Source organism: Perca flavescens, chromosome 24 (genome assembly GCF_004354835.1).
Source record: "Perca flavescens isolate YP-PL-M2 chromosome 24, PFLA_1.0, whole genome shotgun sequence".
In the NCBI taxonomy this organism is placed as follows: domain Eukaryota; kingdom Metazoa; phylum Chordata; class Actinopteri; order Perciformes; family Percidae; genus Perca; species Perca flavescens.
In genome coordinates, this window is record NC_041354.1 from 8426475 (window position 1) to 8452954 (window position 26480).

Here is a 26480-nt window from a genome sequence, read left to right on the forward strand (position 1 = left end):
ATTCAACCCATCAACGGCACAATATGGGAATCGATCAGCTGGAGTCTTACGGTGATGATGTCCTTGTCTAGTACGCATTTTCTTCCATTTTAAGAATTTGTTTTGACTGGAGAGCATATGACTGATACATTTGGGGCCTTTGCTTTCAATGGGATATATCCCAGAGCTGAAACTGTGACGTGTGAGGGCTCTCTGCTATAAAGCACACAGTAGAGAATATGCTGCATAACAGAATATCGGCCTGAATCTTGGCACTGAAATGCCATCAATCTATTCATTGTTACTGTAGCTATGCATCAGCTCGCTATCATGGATATGAGGTCAGGACAATAAACTCCCCCTCGAGGTTTATGGCTGTGTGGGAGGAAGTGTTCTCCAAAATAAATCAAATGTGGGTATGAAGTGCATACTGTAGATGCTTGAGTTCAGTGGCATTTCTCCGGGCTTGATGATCTTTTATTGCATTTGTGATTATTTCTGTGGAAGGTTTTACGATCTGTGCATGATTAGTCACTATAGCATGTGAGGCTCAACTCAGTGACTCAGGAGGGTGGTCTGTTCAATTCTCAATATAGCACCACATTGGGATCTCTTCACCACATTCAGCTCCCTCTGTCTCTCTACGTTCTCCTGAAACCCTCAGTGACATTATATGAGTAATCTGCGTTAACCGAATCAGCTGTCACATCAGCACGTGCGTACACTTTTGCAGAGCAAATACATCAGTGCATGCCCGTACATGCAGCCATTGATCGCCTATCTACGGACCCGATGAACCTTTTATTTGACTGCGGTCGATTGCACTAAGCACTGCTATCTCGCACTGCAAGCCACTCACAGAGACACGAGAGGTCACACTAATTGGGCGGACAGGGATCTAACCGGAGCTGTATAGCCATTTCCATTATAAATTCACCTTTTGATTCTTCTCTTAAATGATTTAACGCTTGAAATAAGTAAATGCATGTGCTGTGGTATTTATGTATGAGTTCTGTTCTCTGCGGATCATCTCCCTGCATAAAAGCCTTCTAATCAATCTAAAGATTGCAGCTATTTAAAGTCGAAACCGAAAGTTTCGTTTAAATGTTGTTAAATGTTTGTTTTTACTAGAAGTGACTTATGTGCAGGTGGAGTAAGGTACTTGCTGTGTTTCCAAAAATTAACATCTTACCAGGTTCACTCTGCTGTGATTCAAGATACTGGTCCTTGTTTGTCTATATATTTTCTAAAACCAAAAACAAATACTAAGTAGGAAGCGGTTTTACTTCACTGCTCAGAAAGTGTATTTGAGATTGAAACTGAGACAGATTCCCTTACTTTAATTATCTTCCACACCACACTGACAAAAACACAATACATGACGATCAAATGCTGATTTCCCCCGTTCTTTTTGTCCTTTTTTGTTTCAGCCATAAGAACAAAATGTCGGGCTGGCCGCCCCCTGGCCCAGGCTCCTGGGGTGGACTGCAGGGGCCTCCATACAGCTGGGACAGCATGAACAGCACCAGGGAGGGACGGGACTTCCTCACCAAGTATGTCCAGTATGATCAGAAACACCAGCATGCAAGGATGATGCACAATCATCATTATACAGTCCCCACAGTTGCATTTGGTTGCATTATAAAGTTCCACTGGAGAAACAGTGGTAGTGCAGGGTTCAAAAGTTGACTAACGTTGCATTTTTTTGAGTTTTTCCTTCAACCTGCCTATTCCCAAAATTATTACTCTAGTTTAATCACGAACGTACTTTAATGAGCCAGTGTTATGGGTGTTGTTTCACCTGCCCCTTCCTCCCTACATGCAGAAAAAATAGCCATTGTTCAGGTAATTTGGCATTCCACGTGTGCGTTCAGTGTCAGTTGTCTGTGTTAATTTGTTATGCGGGAAGAAACTTTCAGCCAAATCCTCAAGTTGGGCTGGCATTGATGGCTTGGTATACAGAACATTCTGCACAATAAATCCAGAATACATGTAAACACTGTGGAGCAGGCTCTGTGTCGGGCAGACGTGTCTGATTTTGATAAGCTGCGATCCAATTAACTTGCATTGACATGATGTTTTTCATGCACAAATTGCTTTATGCAGTGGTAAAATTATACTGTGAATTAATTGACTGTGGATGCCAATGGTTATCTTCTCCACTTATACGCTTCACTTTTCCACCAGTTACCTTTCCTCCTCTTCTACTTTTCCACTCTCTTTGCCACTTGTTATCTTGTTTTCTTTCTTCTCCGTCTTGTCTTGCACTTCTACTTCTCGCTGATGCTTTTCCTCTGATCTTTTGGAACTTTTCATCCTTCTTTATATCTCCTCTCTTTATCTATTTTCTATCTATTCTCGTCTCTTTACCCCTATATGGCCTTCTCCTGTGTTCTCCATTTTCTCTTTGACCTTTCCTTTACCTCTGTCCTCTTCGCTTTGACCCCTTGGCATCAATTCCCTTACCTTGGTCTCTTTGCTTTCTTTGGCTTCCTTGGGCAAATGCAACACTGATAAAGTAAAACATTCAACACTGGGCACACACTACAATTATTTTCAATACTCCTCCCACTATCTTCTGTTCTTGTTTCCATTTTCTCTCCTGCCCTCTTACGATATTGCATATCCTCCGATCCTTTCTCTATACATTCTGTTATTTGTATCTTATTTCCTCTCCTCCTTTCATTTCCTTTTTCTTCGTTTTATCTCTCGTCTTTTCTGCCCCTTTTCTCCTCTGTCTGCCACTCCCCCATTAACTTCTCTCCCTTCTCATCCTCATGATGGGGGAGTCAAATATGACAGGGGAGACAGCTCTGGTTATGTGGCTTTGTTCCCAGAGAAAAGCTGTTGGCTTTAGAAGAGGTGACGCAGATTAAGTATCACAATTGGATTTGTGCGAGACAGAGAAAGAAGGAGAAAAGAGAGTGAGAGTGAGGAAAGGCAATAGTTGATTTAACTATATTGGACAGATAATTCCCCTAACCTTACCTAACATGGTCCAGCAGGTTTTTCAGGTTCTTCACTCAAGTGTCAGTGTATTTATTCTTTGCACAGGCAGTGTATACAATTTAAAGGTTTTGCAGTAGATTTAATTGGATAAATGATTTCACAGTGTAATCATATGCCTGCCTTTGTGGATGTTCACAAACGTAGATAGTTGCAAGCTTACCTGAGTGTATGCTTTATAAACCCCGCCAACTGCTCTGGTGCAGTATTCCCCACTCACACCCGATATTGGTCCCTTTTTCATTGGTGTTACATTGCCTCAGATGGATGTACAGGTGGGCGATATGGATACAATGATGTAACATAAATTACAACGTTCATATGTCAAGATATTGTACATTTCTTGAATTTCCAACTGTCAATAGATAAAATACCAGGCAGGAGTATCTCTTTTACATTACATTTAATTCATTTAGCAGGTGCTTTTATCCAAAGTGACTTTCATTAAGTGCATTCACTCTCCTTAGGAACACTTTACTACACTAAGTATATATCATCTTAATAAACAAGTATGTGCTTGTTTAGGATGCACTAAGTGCTTAGTATGATGAAAAAAGTCATCATTCAGGAACCGGTATCGGAGTCACGGTATTGGTAGTGGTATCGAACATTTTTTAACGATATCCAGCTGTATGCATACTATGAGAAGGTGGCTCCTTAGTGAGGAAGGGGCAAATTCCAGTTGTTTTCACCACAGGGCCCACCACTGCATCCCTTCCCCTGAAGGACCACAAGTTGTTCTTCAGGTGGTTTCTTGACATCCACTCTGAGATGTATGACAGTGATGCATACTTATGCCTAAGTGTCGAATTAGGGGAGCGACAAGTTTAATAGGCCCTCCTGAACAAAGTAAAGTACCTGAAAAATGAAAGTCACATTGATAGAAAAATCCTGCAAATCCAACATTGTCATGAATCAGTTCTTGTCATGAATTTGTAAGAGAAAGAAAGTCAGTTTGTCAGTAGAAATAAAATACAAAAACCTGGCCAAATTAGTATAGTCTAACTGTACATATCATAATATCAAACCAGCCCTTCTCATACGCACAGTTAAAGTATGTGGAGCCAGGTGGCTAAGACCAGGTTAGCTAGGTCTGTTGAGCTTGTTATGTAACTGTGACATGCTACTCTTTGACCTGGACTGTATTACATCTTTTTTGACTCATGGTGGTTGTCCATTCGAATCCTTTGAAACTGTCCAATCTGAGTTTTCTGTTGCACGACTAAAACGACTTTTGAACGTACACATGTTCCACCAAAACAAGTTCCTTCCCAAGGCTATTTTGATGAGGCACCATTGCTGCGTCTGGCGCTTAGTGCCGTCCAAGACGATTGTGATTGTGATTGGTTTAAAGATATGCCAATAAACCAGTGCACGTTTTTCTACCATCCCGGAATGTTGTGTGGATGGGCCACACCTTCCTGCGCAGCGCTGTGGAGATAGGTCTGGCAATGCGAGAATGTTTTTCCCAACTTTTCCTAACTGATTATTATTCCACTAATATTTGTCAGTACCTGGCTACTAAAATATAGTGCATGGCTATGCATGCTTTTCCCATTCTTCCATGACTAGCAGCAACACCAGGATTTGGCCTTTTGTCTTTAGCTTTCCGATGACCCCCCCTTACCCCCTAGCTCTGCCCTCCCGTGGGATTAAACCCCACTGACCCTGACAGGGAAGATGAGCCCACATCACAGATTGGAACATGCTTCATTATAGACAGATTTAGTTTGAGAGTTCTGCGCCGTATGTACAGTGCAGATCAATGTGATAATGAGAGACAGAATGAGAAAGCGCAAGAGGGAAAGAAGGTGGCGGAGATTAGAATTGATCCGGATTGGAGATAAAGTCGCATCCCGGATGGTTGGAACATGCTTCATCATCAGGGCAGATTTAGGCAAAGTTGCAGGTATATATATTGTAATAACTAGATATATATCCATAGGTAAAGCCACATTGTTCATGCAAAATGTGAAAACAATATTTCCTTATCAAATTAAAAAGAGCGATAGTGTACAATTAAAACATGTGACAAATGTGATGTGAAGGTTAGGATGGATGATATGCGCTCTGCTGTATGGACAGACAAAAGATGGAATGGATGTTGGCTGGGTAACAATGGACACCATGTACTGGAACTTAATGTGCAGCGAGGAAGCAATGGCTGCCAAGGGAGCTTTTTAAACTGTGAAAGAGGGAGGGAGGTAGAAATAGAGAGAGAGAGAGAGAGAGAGAGAGAGAGAGAATGAGTGATCACCACTGAAAGCATATATCACGTCTTAATTAACAGGCAAACATTCTCAGTGTCCCAGTCGAGACAGGCGTCTGAGGTTCAGCAAGCAGGGAGGTTTAATTCAATATGTATATATATGGTGCTCTCATGGGTGACTTGCAGTGAGTCACAGAAAGGAACCATGTGATATTTCACCAATATTCACCCACATTAAAGTTGCAGTAAATGTTGGTTTAGTCTCTCCGAAAGAGCAAAGACTTTTCTCTAGACCCACTATTTCGTTCAACATGCATACGGGTGAAATCACAACCCAGAAAAATAAATAAATAAATAGTAATTTCTGAAAAGCAAAATGTAATACAGTCACTTTTGCTCAGCTGGAAACGTTCCTGATCTGGCCATGCATCATTATTAATATCACTTTATCCACCTTAGCGTAAAACTGAAAAACCAATAGCCTCGGTTCTTTGTGGATCACAACCACATAGATATGTACTGTATATGACTGTTGAAACAAAGTCGTAATTATGCACTTGAAGGCTACATACATGATATTGGTCAGACCTTTTGGACCTTTACACAATGATATTGAAAAATTGTGTCTTGTTTAAATGATCAGTACACTTTTATTTGGAATGGTCTGCAGCCTTTTAAGTGGATATAAGAGGCAAATTGGTTCCAGATTGCAGATCGGAGACATTTTATGAATGCAGGACCTGTGCTCTCTTTTATAAGTGGCTCTTAACTATAAAATGTTGTGCTAATGACCAAACCTGAGCCAAGGCTCTGACAGCTGATCCGATGGCTAAAATCGTTCATTCAAAGTTTAATGTTTTTTTTGCAAAGCTAAAACTAATTTCAAGTGTAGGAATGAATGATTTGATTGCATTTTAATGTGCACTAAGAGACCCTCCTTTAACAAGCAGGACATCCGGGTAACAGTTATTGAGCCCATTACTGGCTACACATCTTCTTGAAGAGAAAAGTATTTGCTGACTCATTTTACATCACTCTGGATAAGTGGGTCAGCAAACTGGCCAGCTGTAAGTGAATCAAAGTCAAAGTGAATTGTACAATGTCATGTTTCCTTTGTTTCTTATACCACATACAGATTTTGGTTGAATTTCTCTCAGTCAACATGTTCCTCCTCTCCTTTATTTTCCAGCCATGTGTCCCAGAGCAGTTCCCTGGAAGAGGTTCACCAGGAAGGGGTCCCCCCCGCCCCTCGCCTGGTAGAGATGAGACGGGACCCTGTCCTGGGCTTTGGTTTTGTGGCAGGCAGTGAGAAACCAGTGGTGGTCCGCTCTGTCACACCAGGTAGGCGTTATGCTCTGCTGGCTATAACAGGGTCTTTTCTACCACAAGGAGTCACCAAAGTCAGAAATGGTTAAATCCAACACATTGGGTCTTCTAAATCATATATTAAATAGAATGAACCAGCAATACTGAAACATTAAATAAAAAACTGTAACAAAACAAAGTAGGAAAACAAGCCCTGATACATCCAGGTATGCATGTTAAAATATTGCATTGAGCTACTTCATTAGGTCCTCCTTACTGTTTGCAGAATCTGTGCAAACGGTTGCTGTAATGGTTGTTTAAGTCAAGTCAAGTCCACTTTATTGTCAATTCTGCAATATGTGCCTGATATACAGAGCAATTGAAAATACATTTCTCTCCGACCCACGGTTTAAAAGGAAACCATGCAGACGGTTGACTTCTCCAGACTATGATTGCACAAGAAAGTACTTTTGACCCCACAAATCAAAGAAAGTAAAGAAATAATTATAATTTTTACTGGAAGTATTGTTTATTTTGGTTGATTGGCAAATTGCCAAACCACTGCTTACAGAGTCCTATCAGCTGTCAGCTCCAGTGGCTGCCCAGACACACACAGTGATTAGGCAACTCAATAATCAATCGGCGCTGAATTCCAAGCAGACAATTGAACTAATGAATATTCTATTTAGAGTTGTTTGCCAAGGAATGGAATATGTGTGCTTGAGGACGCAGCAGTTTATCAAACACCTATTGCATGTGTCAGGAGACGGACACACCCAATTTACTTGTAAGCTGACACATTTATATGCACAATATCACACACGTTAGCAGCATCCATTCAGCTGTTCTTCCACTGATTCATTCCTAAACAGTGTGTGTGTGTGTGTGTGTGTGTGTGTGTGTGTGTGTGTGTGTGTGTGTGTGTGTGTGTGTGTGTGTGTGTGTGTGTGTGTGTGTGTGTGTGTGTGTGTGTCAACTATGGCTTGTTTGCATGTGTTTGTGTGCGTGTAGGTGGTCCATCAGAGGGTAGGCTGTTGCCAGGCGATGAGATCATCATGATCAACGATGAACCCGTCAGCTCAGCTCCTAGAGAGCGAGTCATCGACCTCGTCAGGTGAATGCAAAAAACGTGGGGAAGCAGTGGTCTGTGTCAGTGTTCAGTTCAGGTTAATCAGGTGGTGGATTTTGTAAACCCAAACCCTGTACTGAAAGTTATTGATAACCTAAATTTAAAGGGCCAGTTCCGTCGTATTACGAAAAAGACATTGTTCTGCTTAGCTCTAGTGCTATCCAGCCATGCACATAGTTTTATCTGTCCAAATTTTGAGATATCCTCTCTGGTGAGTGGAATTCATTTGTGGTGCTCAAAGCACTAAAAAACGCATTGAGAGTGAGAATAATTTGGGGGAACTGACCATTTGAAACCTGTCAACAGCTATAAAATCCAATGCCTAATGCACATACAGTACGTGTGCAGTTTTAAAACATAAATTGGCTTAATATTCCAACCCACATCCTGCAATATTGAATTTTGTCATTATAAAAAAATGTAAACCAGTTTGAAACATTTAAAGGTCCCATATGATGCTCAATTTCAGGTGTATACTTGTATTTTCTACTAGAACTAGTGTTTACATGCTTTAATGTTCAAAAAACACATTATTTTTTCTCATACTGTCTGTGTGAATATACCTGTATTCTGTAGCCTGCTCTGATTGGTCAGTGTTTCCGGGTCTTCACCGTCTGCACTGTTATTGCAGCCGGGGAATGACTACAACAGCACTGAAGCAGCACTTTCTACCTATATATAGTATAGTTGTGACATGACAACCTTACGGAAATCCTGAAGGCTCGTTTAAAGGCGTCGTTTCTGAATATGGGCTGTGTGCATTTCTCTGTGGATTGAGCGTTTTGCACCTCGACCTACTTTATAATAAAAAAATACCTGGAAATCTAAAATTTTACAAAATTGGATCTTTAAAATGGCAAGTTTAATACTGATCATAGCACAAAAACAGTAACAGTGAAACAAAGTAATTATCATTACTTTGTTTTTAAAATGTCATCTTTAACTTCACAAAAAGCTCTAATGAAGTGCTTGCCAAGTATTAGTCACGCTCTACTCATTTGCTCATCACACAAGCATAGTCGTCATCACATAACATTCAGACAAATAAATATTTGGAATTAATAAGAAAGCAAGCTCTTGTTATTATTTCGATGCACTCAGTTTAGCGTGACTGAAGTTTTATTTTTTGATTCACCAGTAATACTGTTACATTTTTTAAAATGGGAAAATAATGAGTCTATGTGTAGTTATGTGGAAGTGGTGATTGCCATAGGCATCTCATTCCATTTCAGCCAAGCTAGTCAAGTTCCTTTTCGCTTATCTGCCATTGTTGTTCGATGTGATTGTTGTTTTGTGATGATTTTGTTGACTCCATGATTTGCGGTCTTCTCGCTTTAGGAGCTGCAAAGAATCCATCATGTTGACTGTTGTCCAACCGTTTCCTGTGAGTAGATCAGCTCTTGCAAAATGCACCACAGGGATTGTACTGTATGTATCAGATACGTTAATCAAAATGTGGCTTAAATGAAATCCAAGAAAAGGATTACTCTGTATGTATATGTGTTGTTGCTCTGAATACAATGTTTTGTTTCAATTTGCCATATTTGCTCTCTTTATCTAGGCTTATAAACCACTTTCCCTAAACACATTCATTCACTACTAAAGGTTGCATTTTTAAAAATGGATACTTTTGCCACAATAATGATACCTTTATATAACTATCAGAAACGAAAACATGATCATGATGACTCAGTATTCTTTATTCCATGCTAGGGATGTTGTAGCACTTCTCTGAATTGTCATAACCGTACTCGGAAAAAATAAGTTCAACTCCATGAATTGCATTGTCCACCCTTAATATCATATTTTGGGAAGTATGGATTTGTGGCTTGTACCTGCAACTTTCTCAAAGTTTAGGCAGGCCTTCACTCCCCTCCAAGCCTGTTAAACTCTGTCCCGCATTTAAAGGATAAGGCTGGTGATATTCTATATTTTTCGTATTGTACCTAAATTCCATGAAAAGAGCCTTTTGCTTTAAAGGGGATTAAATGATAATCTTGTATTCTTCCAACTAAATGCATTCATCATCCTCCTCTTAAGGTTGCGTGGTGTTGCACCAGGGTTGTGTTTCTTGTAAAAATGAACATAGAAAATGTTTGCACTTTCCCAATTTCAAGAAATTAGTGGTTATTGTGTTAATGTTTCATCGATTTTTCCAATGTTATAGCTAATGTGCTGGAAACCCACTTCATTTGTGCTTGTGTTTATGCTTCTCTTTATCTCTCTCCCTCCATCTGTCTGTCTCTTTCTTCCTCTTTCCATCCTCTCTCTCTCTCTCTCTCTCTCTCTCTCTCTCTCTCGCTTTGGACGGTTGCCTCTTAGTCCCCTAAATCAGCGTTCATCAGTGCAGCCAAAAAAGCCATGCTCAAGTCCAATCCGGTCAAAGTGCGCTTTGCAGAGGAGGTCATTATAAACGGCCAGGTTCCAGTCAGTTCTACCACACAAACACACACACACACACACACACACACACACACACACAAACAAATACACACACACACACGCACACACAAACACACACACACATACTTATGTTTGAACTATATAAGCAATGCCAGATGGTTACCACATAAGACAGACAGTTGAGTGAATGCCAGATAAGATAAGACAATCACAAAAATGTGTTATGACATGACACTTTTATGAAATCTGTTCACGTATTAAACCTCACCTGTCTTCTGTTAAAGGGACCTCAAATGCACAGGATGAAAAGACTGATAATATTCCTCCTTTGCAGAACCCGGTGAAGGACAACTCTCTTCTGTTCATGCCAAATGTCCTGAAGGTCTATCTGGAGAACGGGCAGACAAAGTCTTTTCGCTTCGACAGCAGTACCTCTATCAAGGTGTGTGTGTCTGTGTGTATGTGTCTGTCTGTGTGTCTGTGTGTGCTCCAGCCCTTAAGGCACACTCAGCAAAATTAGCAGTCTCTGCAGCATGTATAATTTTAAAGGGAGAAATTCATTTAGAGTGCAAATGAGTGTGAGTGTGTCTTGGTGCACACACACAGACCGTTAAATTCAATCACTGTATGGGTTCCATTTGTTTGAGCATCTCATCTATTTAGGCAAGGTGGCAAAGAGCATATTCAAATTTTTGAATCTTGACTTGTAGATTCAGTTTTGATCCACTGTGGCTCCCAACGTGTATTTGAAGCAAAAGAGCTGAATCACTCCTTTTCTCAGCTTCACTGCGAATACTGTAACTGTTATCTTAACAAGGCTTTTAGTTTTAATATTGATTTACAAAATCTATTTAGGTCATTAGAACCTATACTCTGACATACAATGACCTGTATTAGAATTCAATGCTTATATTAAATATATGCTATCATCATCATCACTTAGCTATTTATAATAGTTAATAGTATAATAGATAATAGTTATCCAATGTGATAATAGTTATCCAATGTGAGCTGGTAAGCTAATGTTATCTAGCTATAAAGGCTAATTTGACTATAGTAGCAGATAGAAATGACTGATAAGATGTGGTTCACAGTAAATACATACCTAACAAAAGTAACTAATAAGGAAGAAAGATCCTGGTAAATTTACATAGGAAATTTATATTCATTTTTTAGTCACTTTTGGAAAATTCTAAACAGTTACACTAAGAAAAAGAAATATTCTACTATCTAACTATTCTACCTCTGCTTTAAAAAAAGTATGAAATAAGTGATCAGTCCTGAAAAACAGTCTTACGCCATCATATTTTGACCTTGTTCTATCATGTTTTACACCTGAGAAATTATTGTCTGAATAAAAGACATGTTCAGAGTTTCAATGGTTGTCTCCGCTCCACCCACCGTCTTTTCACATTTTCATCTTTTGAGATTTCTTTTCAAGGTTAATATTTTGTTAATCCATGAAGAATGCAAATGTGAAGCACAAAATCTAGATAGTTTAACTTTGCAAATAGGACATGCATAGTGCCATTATGTATTACAAATAATTTCCCCCATGTTTTACTAAGCTGTGTTTTCAGACTGGAACAATGACAAAATAAAGAATACTGGTGGTGCACATATTGTATTGCATCATCTCATGTTAGTACAAAACTAAAAAAGTACATTGATTTCTTGTATACTACAGTAACTGCAAACATCAACATACTATGATAATACATGCATACATAACTATTAAGCAACTACTCTGACTAAATGTTTAATGCGGTGTATTTACTTCAGGATGTGATCCTGACCCTGCAAGAGAAGCTGTCAATCAAATGCATCGAGCACTTCTCCCTGGTGTTGGAGCACAGGACGGAAGGCTCTGGAAGCAAACTGCTTCTCCTGCATGAACAGGAGATGCTTAATCAGGTACGAGATGTTTCCTCTTCCATCACTTTCTTTGTCTTCTTTGAGTCAGACACACACACACACACACACACACACACACACACACATTCCTGCTCAATATTCAAGCAGCATTTGAACCCTAGTGTCATTTATCAGCACTGGCACAGCAGGGGCGACAGCTCACATTACACCTACTCTCCCACACACACACACACACACACACACACACACAAATGCACAACCACCCACACACACACACACACACGCACACTATCACACACACACCCTCATCCACAGTGCCCGCTACATTCTAATGAGGTTGTGGGATCACAAGAGGACAATTTTAATATTCATACCACACAGTTCAGATGTGAAGTTGTGCACATGGCACACACACACTGGCAGTGTGACACGCTTGATAAAACATATACACGCTATACTGTAATACAGCTGAGTGTCAATCTTTGTGTATGGGAAAAAGCTGGTAGTCCTTGAAATAGAAAATAGAAAATAAACCCCCTCGCCCTCTATACACATGGTAAATGGTTTACAAAATGTAATCAATATTTAAAAGATGATGCTGGTCTCGTGGTTTTGTCTTGAATAAGAAATTGAATCAAATGCACGGACAACCACCGCAAGCACGCCCATTTTTTTCAGGGTTACTGCTGCTGAATTACACAACCATGTATTTGTGTTGTAAAGTGGTTTGAATAACGGCATGATTATTAATGCTGCTGCTAGTACTACAACTGCTTTTACAGTCACCAGCGTTGGAATGTAACTAAATACATTTACTGAAGAACTATGCTAAAGTACAACTTTGAGGTACTTTAGTATTTCCATTTTACGCTGGTTTGCACTTCTACAGGCAAATATTGTACTTTTTACTCTGCAGATTTTTACATAGCTATAATGATTTCATTGAATATGATGCTTTAGTAATAATTAATCACAATAAAATAAAATGTGATGTGGCCGGGTTGGTTCAGTGGGTAGAGAGGCACACATATATTTAGAGGTTTATGCCTCGACGCAGAGGTCCAGGGTTTGACTCCAACCTGTGATGATTTCCTGCATGTCTTCCCCCTCTCTCTCTCCTTTCTCACCTGTCCATTAAAGGCGGAAAAACCCTCCCCAAAAAAAAGATCACATAACATTGACAGGAGCCATTCTGCTGCATAATGAATACTTTTATCCTTATATATGTTGCTGATAATACATTCAACTTAAAGCTCCAGTGGCCAAAAATAAATTGCTTACCACAGCTTTCATCATAGTATTGCTCAATCAATTTTGTATTGCACTTCTATGAAGTTAGGAGAAAGATTAAAATGGATGTAATTAGGCTGACAGGTTCGGACTTTTAGTCCCTAGTATGGGCCAATAACACTGGATCCTACAGTTCCCACAGTGCAACTCTGTTGTGTCTTACTTTGTACATTAAACCGTCCCTGCCCTTCTTTCTTGACTTGCACCCAGTATCAGGACTGAAACTAGGTGCAGAGACTAACATGTTTATTAAATAGATGTTATGTTACACATACCACCTTTACACCAATAATGATTGCACTGTAGCACAAACCTGTGGGGTTTTTCGCTGCTTTTTCTTTGTCTGTGCATGTGTTAATTCTTCTGCTCATCGATGACCCTCCATCTATCTCTTTCTCCCTTTCTGTCTCCTTCCTGTCTGTGACCCCAGGTGACCCAGAGGCCTGGCTGTGACAAGATGAAGTGTTTCTTTAGGATCAGCTTTGTGCCCAGGGACCCTGTGGAGCTGCTCCGGAGAGACGCTGTGGCATTTGAATACCTCTATGTACAGGTGAGCAAATTCACCAGTAAAGTCCTAAAACTAATTCAGTAAAATGCTTTGTCAAGTTTGAGAGGAATACAATCTAGTGCGTGGCTTGGAAATGATTTTTGGTGATTTACAAGTAACAGAATGGATACTGTAAGGACAACATCCTCATTTGCAAATAAAGTCCTCAAATAAACCCACTCTTGTTTAAACTACTTGTCTCTAAAATAATAAATAGCTTTCCCATAGGATTCCTTTGATAATTACTCAAGTGAAATACCCTGAGAGAAGGAAAGCTAATCATCTTTTCTTGCCAGAGTTCACCATTTTATGCTTCCGAGTCCTCCATCAGGGACTGGAAACTGTATCCCCTTTGAAGGAATCTCAAACCACAAAGGTTGAGAACAACTTATTTCAGTTTAGCAGGGATGCACTGCTGCTGGAATTGTTCGATGGAGTGATGAAATGCACTTCACAAGCCCAAAAAACGTGACTTTGGGATCCTTATGTAACTTTGCTTCCTGCTTTGCGATAGAGTTGTAACGATGTGGTCTTGGAACGGTTCGGCCCGGAGCTGAAGTACGATGCTGCGCTACGATTGGCTGCTCTGCAGATGTACATCCTTACCATGACAACCAGACAAAGCCAGAAGGTCTCCCTGAAATACATCCAGTAAGTTAGTGTTTTTTGACACTAGCAACATAATCTGTAATGTTACTATACTGTTGTACAGCCTAGAGCTGTTCCATCCATTATAAATAATAGACTGACTTAGACTTTTTTTTTTTTTTTTTTTTTGATGGGTTTACAGAAGTTTATCAGGAATTCATTTTCTTATTTCCCTCCTTGGTTAGATACATCTTCAATTGACTGTTCTGTTCTGTAACTGACAGTTTGTCTGAGATTAAATGTCATCCAAGGTCTAGTAGAAGTACTTTTTTTTCCAAGAGTGACTTTATGCAGAAAACAATCTCCTCTCAACAGAAAGGAGTGGGGTCTGCCACTGTTTCTGCCTCCCGTCGTGCTGTCCAGCATGAAGGAGAAAAACATCAAGAAGGCTCTGACACACATCCTAAAAACCAACCAGAACCTTGTGCCTCCAGGGAAAAAAGTAAGCAGCTCTCCTTGTCTTTCTTTGCCCTTGTTAATAAACTTCTGACACACACACACACACACACACATATGCACACAAACAGCAGTCTCTCTGTTTTTAAGTATCCTAAAAATAGCATCCCTGTCATGCTCAACCTTGTAAAGGTTCTCACCCTTGTCAACCTAAGACCCTCAATGAAGCCAGCCCTTGAATGCTAATGTGAAAAACAAGCAAAATTCATTGTCAAACTGTGTGCACAATAAGATATTCATATCCGCTGACTTTTTAGCTCTTTGTAAAACTGTATTAATGATACGGCCATTGATTCCGTAACACCCATTTTTACTTTGACACGTAAAAATCCGCAGGGTGCTGAAACAAAATTAAAACAAAATTAACCCATGCAACCCGTGTCAACTTAAGCGAGTGATTTACTCTCAGCTGTCGTGCAAATAAGGTTAGCTGCATGTTAATCTCAGTTAGACAGTTGGAATACAATTGTGTTATTTTGGTCTCAGAGAAGACACAAATGCTTCCAAACTGAATTATAGATGCTTGTGGATGAGGCAGAAAAAGTACTGTACTTTGATTAAAAACCCACAGCATTGCTCTTGGTGACATGTTTCTTCGCTATGGGCCCCATAGTTTATTTTGAGTCTATCCCACATATACACCATCATGCTGCCTTCACAAGAGCACCAACTATGTATTAATCCTAGCTAAACGTCATGACTCATAATTCTAAGAACTACAGAGGCCAGCTCTTTTCAGAAATGACTTTGCCTTTTTTCTTTTAAAATGACTATATACTTTTTACCCATTTTTTAAAGATGGACATCTTTAGTAGTGATGAATGAGCTTGGCGCTGAGTGCCACAGACTGGGCAGGGAAGTAAGAAAGTACTGAGAGAAAAAACACATTACTGGTATTATTCTTTCATGGGATTTGTTACAAATAAAAAGATATAACAATAAGTTGTAAGATTTTTAGGCAATCCAGGTTGGGTGTGACTCTAAATTCGGTAATTCCAAGTCTAGTCTATTTTCTTTCACAATATCCATATTTCATATCATTATATGGCATCCACATTCTTTCAGTGTGTCTAAGCTCTCTGTGTGTCTCTAGTTTTACTATAAAATACAATGCATATCCAGTGTGAAACTCACAGTTTTCTAAATGAATAAATCAGACATAAAGGGTCAATACAATTAAATAATGTCATCCTACAGGTTTACATCTCATAGCGGACATACAGAATATAATAATACTGTAGTTCTATCACCCCATCAGAGTTTGCACAACACCCTAATGCACCATATGGATGAATCACATTTGTCCTTTTTATGTTTGCCACTGTGATAGCGCTACTTTTCAACCCAAGCCAGTAGATGTTTAGAAGGTAGGTGTTGGAAGAACACAGAAGAGAATATGTTTATAGTGGTCAGGCTCCTCTGTGATTGGTTAAATGTTTTACATGTTTAAGTGAGTGATAGTGAGTGATATTCTAAAAAATGATCTACAAGATCTTGTAGATCATTTTTTAGAATAGGGTTCTAACCCTAACCCTATATGGCCGTGAATGCTTCATGGCTCGGAGACTAGTCTCCGAGCCATGAAGCGTTCACTGAAGCGGAATGATTGGGCAACATCACTCATCAGCAGAAATTAGCATTGCTCTATGTCCGACTTAATCTACCCAACACAGCTTCATGTAGTGGATGAAGGAACGTATTTCACATTAAACACACTCATTAAACACACGTGTGTGTGTATAATGTCTATAAAATGTCAGTCATACTTAGGGAATATTGATCTCTTCCCTCCAAGTCTCGAGCAGTATGATGAGCTGACAAACCATTTGCATTCATAGTGGCAGTTGATATCCACTCTATTCATTAGGGAAAAATACGGCCAGGCAACGCCAGCAAACAAACTGACATGCAATTCAAAAACATCAATGCTCCAAATTAGCTTTCTCATTACAGCCTTGAGGTTATCACTCAGTCCTTACCAAAAAAGGCTGCTCGCCTAGTTTTGTGGGAAGGCGGTGGTTAAGACTGAGCAAGAATTTCATAAAAACTGATGTCTGGCAAGGTCAGACATCCCATTAGCTGTTTGTTTCTGAGACTGATGGCATTCTTAAATGTAGGTGCAACATCAGGAGACTGTACAATATATATAGTGTACCCTATTAGTCTGATGAGTATTATAAGTGGTTAAAAAGGCAGCTTGATATATGGCACATATACACATAATACATGTCTGTTGTTCTTTGCTTTGTAATTTTGTGTGGTCTGTGTTGTTTTTATCTTCTACTATTTGTTTATTGTAAGGTGTCCTTGAGTATCAAGAAAGGCGGGCATAAATAAAATGTATTATTATTATAACTTTTGCATTACAAATGTATTGCCTTCCCTGGGCGTGTGGTGCTGAAATACAGGGACACTCAACATGCCAGTTATGAATAGAAAAAGGTATATAAAAATCACATAATCTGCTTTGTATAGAAGTGAAGAATTAACAAAAAATATATAAAACATGCAAGGTTGTCGATATGTGTCATTGCAGTGAAAGCATCAGTACAAAAATGCACTTTTGGTGCTCTCAAGTTTGAATTTTGAAATTCCCATGACCCTAAATGGCTGAAAACATCCACACAAGCAAGCCATAAAGAGTACCACTGTGGAGCAGCGCTTCAGATTTTGATCAGATTTGAATGACATAATGGAATATAATGGAAAATCTGTGGTCCAGATCAAAATGGCTTGAGAGTGCTTTACATTCTGACATAAGAAGACAAATGTGTCTGTTCTGGTTGAAGTGATTTGGTTTTGGATGCTTTCTAATGTATTACACTGCTCTCCCTGTAGCTGACTGCACTACAGGCCAAGGTGCACTACCTGAGGTACCTCAGCGAACTCCGACTTTATGGAGGGAGGGAGTTCAAATCAATACTTTTGGTAAGGCCATTAGTTCTGGAAAATATTTGTTTGTTTTGGAACTGCATCTCTGCCAGTGTTAACATTTTCTAGGATAAACGTTTGTCATAGTGGATTTGTTTTTGAATGACTTTTAACTGTTGTATGCATACACATACATTTTCTGTAGCAAGGGGAGAAGCAGACAGAGGTGACGCTGTTAGTGGGCCCACGTTACGGCATCAGTCATATCATCAACACCCGGACCAACTTAGTGGCCCTGTTGGCCGACTTCAGCCATGTCAACCGCATAGAGATCCTCACTGAGGATGAGACCAACGTCCGACTGGAGCTGCATGTGCTGGATGTCAGGGTGAGCACAGTTATTCCACCCTACACAAATGATAGCATCTGTTGTTTTTCTTTCTTCCCTCCTTATACCCTCTCTTTTCTCCTTTTTTTTTCACAGCCCATCACACTGATCATGGACTCCAGTGATGCAATGAACCTTGCCTGTCTAACAGCAGGCTACTACCGCCTCCTAGTGGATTCAAGGAGATCTATCTTCAGTATGCCCCACTGCAATAGCACAGGAGGGGAAGACAATAGTAAGTTATTATTAAATATGTGTGCATGTACATGTGTGTGGTCAGAATCAGATGGATTTGCTACTCATTTATACAAAAATTGAATTAAAATTGTGCCTTTCCCCAGCACAGTTTTCCTCGTGTTGTAGAAACAATTGGCAAGGTCTTTGTCCTGGCCGAACAGTCCATATAAACCATTCAAACAAGCTTAGAAGAAAAAGACTTGAGGCTTAAAAATTAGGGCTGTCAAACGATCATTTTTTTTTAAAATGTATAGTTAATCGCAATTAATCACATGTTTTATCAAATGATTAAAATTCTATTAATTGCATTTCAGAACTGTTTTTAAGTACATATTAACAATGGAAAGCAATTATTACCAGTGGATCTTGATTGGGAATCAAATGAATGCAAAGAAAGTGGCCTTATGAACTTGATTTTAAGATTTGTATTTGTTTATTATTTATTTATTTACTGTAAACAAAAGAAAAATGTGTGAATCTAGTCACACATTTGAATCTAGAGTCTATATAGTGTGGAGTAACTCTTAAATAATTTTGATTACTCACTGACATCCAGTGATCACCTTGCATCACTTTGCAGCAGTTCCTGTTTGGCTTCTCGGTGTCGTACAGGCTGTGTATGCGTGAAACTACGGTCCCCCTCGACGGCAATGTATAAGACGGGTCAGAACATGCCAACCGTAGTCTTGAAGATCGAGTCTTCTACGATGCTGACAGGTCTGCAGTTAGTTGCCACCCATTTTGTAAGCGCGGTAGTAATTTTTTTGGATTTGGTTTCATACACAGGTCGGCAAGTAGCACTCTCCAAAATAGTGCTTTGCCTGAGCCCACTAGCATCAACCTGAGTCACGTTAACTGTACTACTATGCTTAGCTCGTAGGTGGTAGCTCAAGGTTGACATACTTTGGTGATATTTTAATTCTGCTTTACACAATGTGCATATGGCTTTCGACCCGTCTAGGAGTTTTGGAAAATAAAAAGCGCCATTCAGAATTGTGTTGCTGCTTTTTTTCTCCATCATGCCTGCAGTCTGCAGCAGCAGGATGTGTTACGAGGAAGTATGGCAAGGTGCGGCAAAGGGTCAAAATAGTAGCCTGCGAAGCTGAGTAAAGTGAAAATAAATTAATAAATGGCGGCTGCACTTAATGCGATTAAAAAAAATGAACGCGTTATGCTCGGCCCGTAATCGCATCGCGATTAACGCGTTAATGCTGACTGCCCTATTAAAAATTTATGCTTTACAGTGCAGCATAAAACCTCAAAAGTATTATAGTGAAGCACTCAAAAAGTCTAATGAAGAGGAGGCAGCCACTTTAAAATGTAATCAACATAAAATATGTAACACCTAAAATAATAAGACCTTGTATTGCTGTGTTCTGCAGGTCAGGATCGTGTCCTGGAATGGCCATACAGCACATCTTTGGGGGACAACGAGGAGCCATCACCCAGCCAGGGAGAGGTCTACAACAGGGACTCTGAGTATTCAGACAATGGACGGCGAGAAAACAGCATCTCTCCTTACTCCCAGGAACCCCAAAACCCTGACAGAGACCTTGGGACATGGAGAAGTCCGTTGCCCCCTCCTCTTCCCCCCGCTACCAGACACAAACCTCAAGACTCGCCTCGGAGCCCCAAAGTGTCATTTATTTTTGGGGGGGACCCACCCTTGAACCAGCCTAAGAACATAGGCTACGAAAGACTGTTGGAGAGCCCTGAGGTAGCCGAGCACAGACCACCCTACTTGCACAACAACACAGACTGCCGTCCACAGGACAGGGTGCCGTTCCAGTTCAGTGGTCTGACGCATGTCTATAGTAACATTATAACTGAGGAAGGTGGTGAGGAGCCACTGCTAAGGGATCTGTTTTATCGTGACACAACGGACGACGCGGAGGATGACGACGACGCTTCCTGCGAAGAAGACTCCACAGGAGGGACACCAGTGGGTGACGACCACGGAGGTGGGGATGAAAACGGTGGCAACCAAGGAGGAGGGTTAGCCACTGCAGCCGGCAAAGCTTCCTTCCTCGCGCTTTCCGCTTCTAGCGATGACATCATCGACCTGACGTCGCTGCCTCCTCCCGAGGGAGACCAGAGCGTTGATGAGGATGACGACGACACACTGCTGCAGACACTCAACCTAGCAATCGCAGCTCCGCCACCAGGATTTCGGGACAGTTCGGATGAGGACGCGGCGCCGGAGGGAAGGCCGCTAAGCACACGTGACAATGACGATATCCCAGTATCGTTAATTGATGCCGTTCCAACACACGGGGAGGGGGAAGGGAGCAGGGGAGGGGAGAGAAGGCTGGACAATGAGGTCATGAATACTCTACAGGCACTGGAGGCGCTGTCTGTCTCTGAACAGAGGCCTCCGCCGCCGCCGCCACCACCACTCAACAGGAACAATCCAGGTCTGTTGAATTCTGATGCAAGTACAGTAATGTTTGATCACCATCCTTCACGTCTTTCTTTTAGAATTGGATTTTACTCACCATGACTCGACCCAAATAAATCCTGTGTCTCCGTCTGTGGTCTTCAGTCTCTCATTTGATATGATTAGACCACTAAAAATGTGTGGGATTTTAATATATCACAGAAAAGTTCAACATTAACAGTGTAACTATTTGCTCTTTTTGTAGTTTTTTTTTTCCATTTAGCTTTAATTCTCTCTTGCCCTCTTTAAGTTAGCAAACTCCCAAAACACATTCATGACACCAGAGCAGAAACGGTTTGTACAACGTGCCTTCTCATCAATTGCAAATATGGTCATAGCTCTGTGCAATATTTATTACAGTACACATTTAAAAGCAGATAGGTTAGTTAGCGTCATGACCCATATTTAACTCTGTATCTCTTATCTTCTAGGTGTTTACACATCTCGAGGCCCCAGCCAAGAGTCGTCCTCCGATTCTGGCAATGAGACCAACTCCTCAGAGATGACTGAAATCTCGGAACTGGCTGCTACTCACAGGCTCAATGAGAGCCACATGCGTCTTCTGGTGGCCACAAGGGAAGGGTACCAACCTTTACTTGAGGAAAAAACAGAATTCCCCATCTCACCCAGCACAGCAGGAACAATACAGAAGAAAGCCCGTAGTCCGACACGACACCTTCAGCCTCCAGCAGTTCCTCCAAGACGAAGCCCCCTATTGGACACCGCATCATCAGGGCCGGACAGCTTGGTGGTGAGGTCCCAGACTAACCTCTCATGCACTCTACAGCGCCCAAGTTCCACCACACCAGGAGGCAAGCATCACAAAAAGTCTGCAGACTCCAGTGGGAAGTACAACACCTTCAGCACAAGGGAAGGGCATCGGGGTGAGAGTGGTGGGAGCCGCTGCCATCTTGCAATGGACCAGCGCACTTCATTCTGTGAGAGAGGGGAAAGTCAAACAAGACAGAGTTCTTTTTTGGCAGAAAATCCTGTAGCTGAGGGCGTTGCAATGAACAATTTCCCCAATGACCATCACAGAATCCCCTGCCCTCCCTCCACTACCTCTGATCGCCTGTTAGATGTTGCCAACTCGGGGGACTGTGGTGCAGAAAATGGTACTGCAGCTGTTGAGCAAGATGAACATCTAGTTGTAGCATCATTGCTGTCCCCAACCAAAAAATCCAGATCAGAGGGGACCGACCAGGGATCGGACATACAAAATGATCATCCGCCAATTTCTAGACAGCAGAGTGTTGCACGGTTGTGTGAGTACCATCTAGCAAAACGGATTTCAAATTTGCAAGGAGAAGCCCACAGTTCACTACAGGGTTCTCTGTGCTCATCACTGGATGCTGGTGGCAGCACAAACAGTAGTGCCTGTGCCACCCCGACTGACTCACCACTTGGCCCTGGTGCAGTTGAATCAAAACGCCATCGTTTGCAAAGGCACCCACTTTCTAGTTCCTCCTCCTCATTACTCAGGGTGCTAAACTATGAAGATAACAAACCTGGAATTCCTCGTGGCGTCCCTAGCCAGAGCACTCAGGGAAAGGACCTCCACCCTCATGCAGACCCTGCCCTCCTTCGGAAAATGCTGCCCAACATTTACCCTCCTGCTGCTGGGGCTGAACCAGGCCGGCCCTCCTCAGCCACACCGTCTAAGCATAAAGAGACCACAGGTACTGGGAGCAAGAGGCCCCACAATGATCTGCATGCTAAACAACAGGCCTGTTTTAAGGGCCTGAACCAGAAGGAAGGCAGCGAGGCCTACAGACAACTAATTAACTATCTAACAGTCAGCCAGATGCATCAGGGAGGGAAGCTGCATAGTGCAGGCATGGGAGGGGCTGTAAAAAAGGACACCAGGCGCTTTATCACTAGTAACCCTCAGCTTGTCGAAATGGTTAAGAATAGGGGGAACACTATTGCTCGCTGCCCATGTATGCCTTCCTCCATATCATCCCCATTCCTCAGCCCAAATGTAGTAACCCCTAATGCAACCACCGTGCAGCTGGCAAATAAAAATCCACAGTCATACCATTCTGCCACACTTCCTGCCAAACTCAAGAGAAGTTCTGACATGCATGCTCAGAGACTGAATGACATGAATGAGAGTTTAGATTTCAGGCAAGCTACTGCTGAGAGGAGAAGCTCTTTTTCTGGCTTGGAAAGTGAACTAGAGAGGAGTGGTATGGACCCAGAGCACTTCCTGTCACTGTATAAGAGAGAGGGCTGTATCAGTCGTGATGGGGCATTCATTACAGGTGGAAATCGTGAGGGTGGGGGTAACACTAACCGTCCCCCACCTCGGTCAAGAAGCCAACCTAGTAGCAGCACTGAGGACTGGTTCAGATCAGACCTGAGGGCAAAGCATGCAGTTCGTCAATCTCCTCAGTCTCGTCCTAATGATTCTCTTTGTTTCTCTGCTGCCCCCAGTGTAAGTGGTCAACGAGCAGAACTCAACACCATCTCACTAGGAAGGGGAGACCACCCTTCTGCTTTTATCAGGCAGACATCTACTGGCACTAGGGCTTGCATCACATCTCCAACTCCCAACCCACAATCTCCACCACCTCCCCCGCCACCACCACCTCCTCCACCTCCTTTGTCTCTTCCCTCGAAAGCCAACTCTAGCTCCAGCAACTCAGGATGCACGCAGGATACCATCCATTCAGTCCAGTCCCGGCAGAATCACATTCAGGCTGTTAACCCCACCCTACAGCAGACAGATCCCTTCTGCAATAGCCTGCAACGGGGACGGGAGCTCAAGCGCAGCTCCAGCAACGTGACTGCCAGTTCTGGTAGTGTGGAGGTTCTGTTTGATAAACCCACTCGAAGTCGGAGCCAGCAGCCCTTGTCACCATCTGTGCCCCAGCAAGGTGAGACCAAAGTCCAGCGGAGGCCAACAAGGAAGCGGCTCTCCAAGAGCTACTCCCAAGGATCTGTTTCTGCCCACACGTGCTGGTCTACAGGCTGTACAATAGACAGTAGAAGGGCGTCTGTGGCATTTCCATTGCAGAAAGATGCTAAACACATGAAGGGCTCTCAAAAACTGGACACCAGTCCCTGGAGATGCAATGGGCCTTTTAGCTATTGTTTCTTTAAACGTAAGAATGAGGGAGAAGAGGATGATATTGAGTGGGAAAGGCCCAGAAGAAGCCGTGGTGAGAACGATATTGAGAATGGCGGTGCCGCTGCATCAGCCATATTGCCCTGTGGCTCGGCAGTGGATGTAGCTGGGGAGCAGCTTTATGGGGAGGTCCTTAATAACATGAGCTTTAGCGACCGTCTCGCACGAATCAATGCACTCAAGGACCGCATGTATGGCTTCCCTTCCGGCTTCATTGATGTCCGCCGTGACGCCAGTGAGCTCATTGCACTGGTGAGATCCAGCGTAGGTCGCTGCGACCGTGGACCCCAGATGCCTCTCCAGGACGTATCCCAGTTCAAGCAGCTCCTCTCTGTTGAGTCAAAAGAATTAGGCCGGGCATGCCGGAGGATGGCACAGGCCCACAGTAGTCCTGAGGAGATGCTGCTGGCTGTAACTTGTAGCTTCCAGGTGCTATGCTGTCTCTGCGAAGCTTGTATGTGTCTAGTTCGGGGGCTCGGAGCCTCAGCCTCACACCAACAGAGAGAGGTCGTGGCAAAGGTTGACGAGGTTGTCATGAACTATATCTGTTTACTCAAAGCTGCTGAGGCTGCCACCGTGGGAGCACCAGGGGAGCACAGCGTGAAAGCCCTGGTCCGCCACTCCAGTACCATGTCGGCCATTGCTAACGCACTCACCCGCTCCCTTAAAACGCTGCTTAGCAAGTAGAGCCTACTCTTTATTCATTATAGCGTGGCCTACGCAGTCAGTAGAAGTCTGTCTTTTAAGCATCTTGTTATTTTTTGGTCTGCTGGAAAAGTCATATATTTTTCATAAAAGGTCTGGATATCTCCGTATCAAAATCAACAAAGACTTGTTGCAGTTGCCATTAAAGTAACAAAAAACGAGAAGAAAAAAATGAGTACGATGCTGAAAGGCAGTCATATCTGACTACACTTGCTTTTTCTGATGACAATATTGTAATGTATATTTACAATGCCATACTGTCACAGACCCTTGTAATATGATATGTACCTAATAGATACCCTTTTACCTGTGCATTATGTAACTTATTTAATAAATGTATATAATGTACATACATACAATATAATTATATTATTTGCCGTAGCAGTTCCAAGAAGCCATTGAGTGTTCAGCTTAATTTGCTCTAATATTGTTCAGGGCTGGAGTGAATTCACTTTCAGTTCAATCAGTTCATTAAGTGCAGTTTTACTACAGATATTTATAATGTACATGTAGAAGTAGAAGTAAACGTGTCACTGTCAGTCCAGTGAGAAAATTGTTGCATCATTTTATTCACAAGATTCAACCTAATCTTAGGTAGAATTTCTGAATGACTATGTAAAAGTGAACTGATTTCAGCCCTGTTGAATTACAATACAGTTTTTTTTGCAAGATGAGAGGAACATTTGTTGGAAATGTTAAAAATACTATTTATCTACCACTGCTTCATAAGTAACCATATAGACTATTTTCAGCTAAGAATGACAAACAGTAAATAATAAGCTATCCCCCGAAAAAAAATAAATATATTAAACTATAATGACGTGTTAATATTAACAATTTATAAAATATTTTAATTTATTACGGAATTTGTCAGATTGATCACTGTGTTAATTAAATCTACCGGTAATACTTTTAAAGTTTTTGTGTTTTATTATCATCTGTTTCGGAATGAGTTATGTGCTTGAATGAATTATTATTCCTCAATATGTATCAAGATGCAGTTAGCTCTCTTGAGAAGAAATAAAATTCCTATTTTTCTTTTGTTTTTTTTCAATAATCCACCATCCTATTAAAAAACATTTTACAGATATTTCTGTGTCTCTTACCATGTGTCTCTTGGTTTGAATGGTTCGCTGTAACATACAATAAGCACTGGTGTGTTCTGAGCGTTATTACATCTTAAAAGAAATATACCACAGCCAATAAGTTTAATGTCCATTTCATAAAACGTTGTGACTTTGTGGATGAACCCTCCACTTAACTGAATGCACATCATGCACATGTAGATTTTAACATGTTTTCATATTATTTTTTCATATATCTAGTTTTTTCATATATCTAAAATTTGGTTATTATGTGCATTAAGGATGCAGTAGAGAGAAAGTTTCAAGGTACCTTTTAATGTTCTTTTGACTAATTCAAGGGTCCATGACAACTGAAGCGCTGCAGATGGTAGGTACAGCAGCTGGAGCTGCACCTGACTTGAAGACACTTATTATCCCAACAAGGAAGGACTGAAGTAAGGAAGATTAACTTCATATAATAAAAAAAAAAAAAAAAACATTGCCACTGCCAGGCACAAAGCATGGTTAGAATGAAAATAATGTTCTATATGAGTTAAAAATTTGGTTTAATTGGCAATATAAAGACTGAGTAATTGGAGATTGAGGGTGAAAGTTCAATGACGTATTGACTCACCCACCACCTCCACCATCCCCTCCGTACATTACAACAGGTCTTTATGGTTTAGAAAAAAGATTGTGATGAAAATCAATAGTGAACATTTCCATGACACACGGGACACTTTTAGTTTAAATGTTTTACGTCCACCTTTATGGCATGCACAGTGTATAACAGTGTTACAA

At 41.3% G+C, this 26480-nt stretch overlaps 1 protein-coding gene across 1 annotated transcript; it reads left to right on the forward strand.

Moving 5' to 3' along the window:
• Positions 1-309: 309 nt before the first annotated feature.
• Positions 310-24597, forward strand: LOC114551290 (FERM and PDZ domain-containing protein 4). The gene is made up of 17 exons (XM_028572466.1): positions 310-320; positions 1410-1532; positions 6384-6535; positions 7511-7613; positions 8967-9012; positions 9951-10055; positions 10366-10473; positions 11814-11945; positions 13627-13746; positions 14258-14394; positions 14707-14833; positions 17686-17775; positions 17924-18106; positions 18203-18341; positions 19726-20289; positions 20344-20757; positions 21212-24597. Exons 1-17 carry the CDS (start codon positions 310-312, stop codon positions 24595-24597), a joined length of 5940 nt encoding a protein of 1979 aa, XP_028428267.1.
• The last annotated feature ends 1883 nt before the right edge of the window (positions 24598-26480 follow it).

What these genes read in the sequence shown, in the direction of transcription:
- LOC114551290 (XM_028572466.1), top strand. An exon ending in AGTTCAAATCAATACTTTTG is followed by an intron (nt 17,776 to 17,923) that starts GTAAGGCCATTA and finishes CATTTTCTGTAG; the next exon opens with CAAGGGGAGAAGCAGACAGA. An exon ending in TGCATGTGCTGGATGTCAGG is followed by an intron (nt 18,107 to 18,202) that starts GTGAGCACAGTT and finishes TTTTTTTCACAG; the next exon opens with CCCATCACACTGATCATGGA.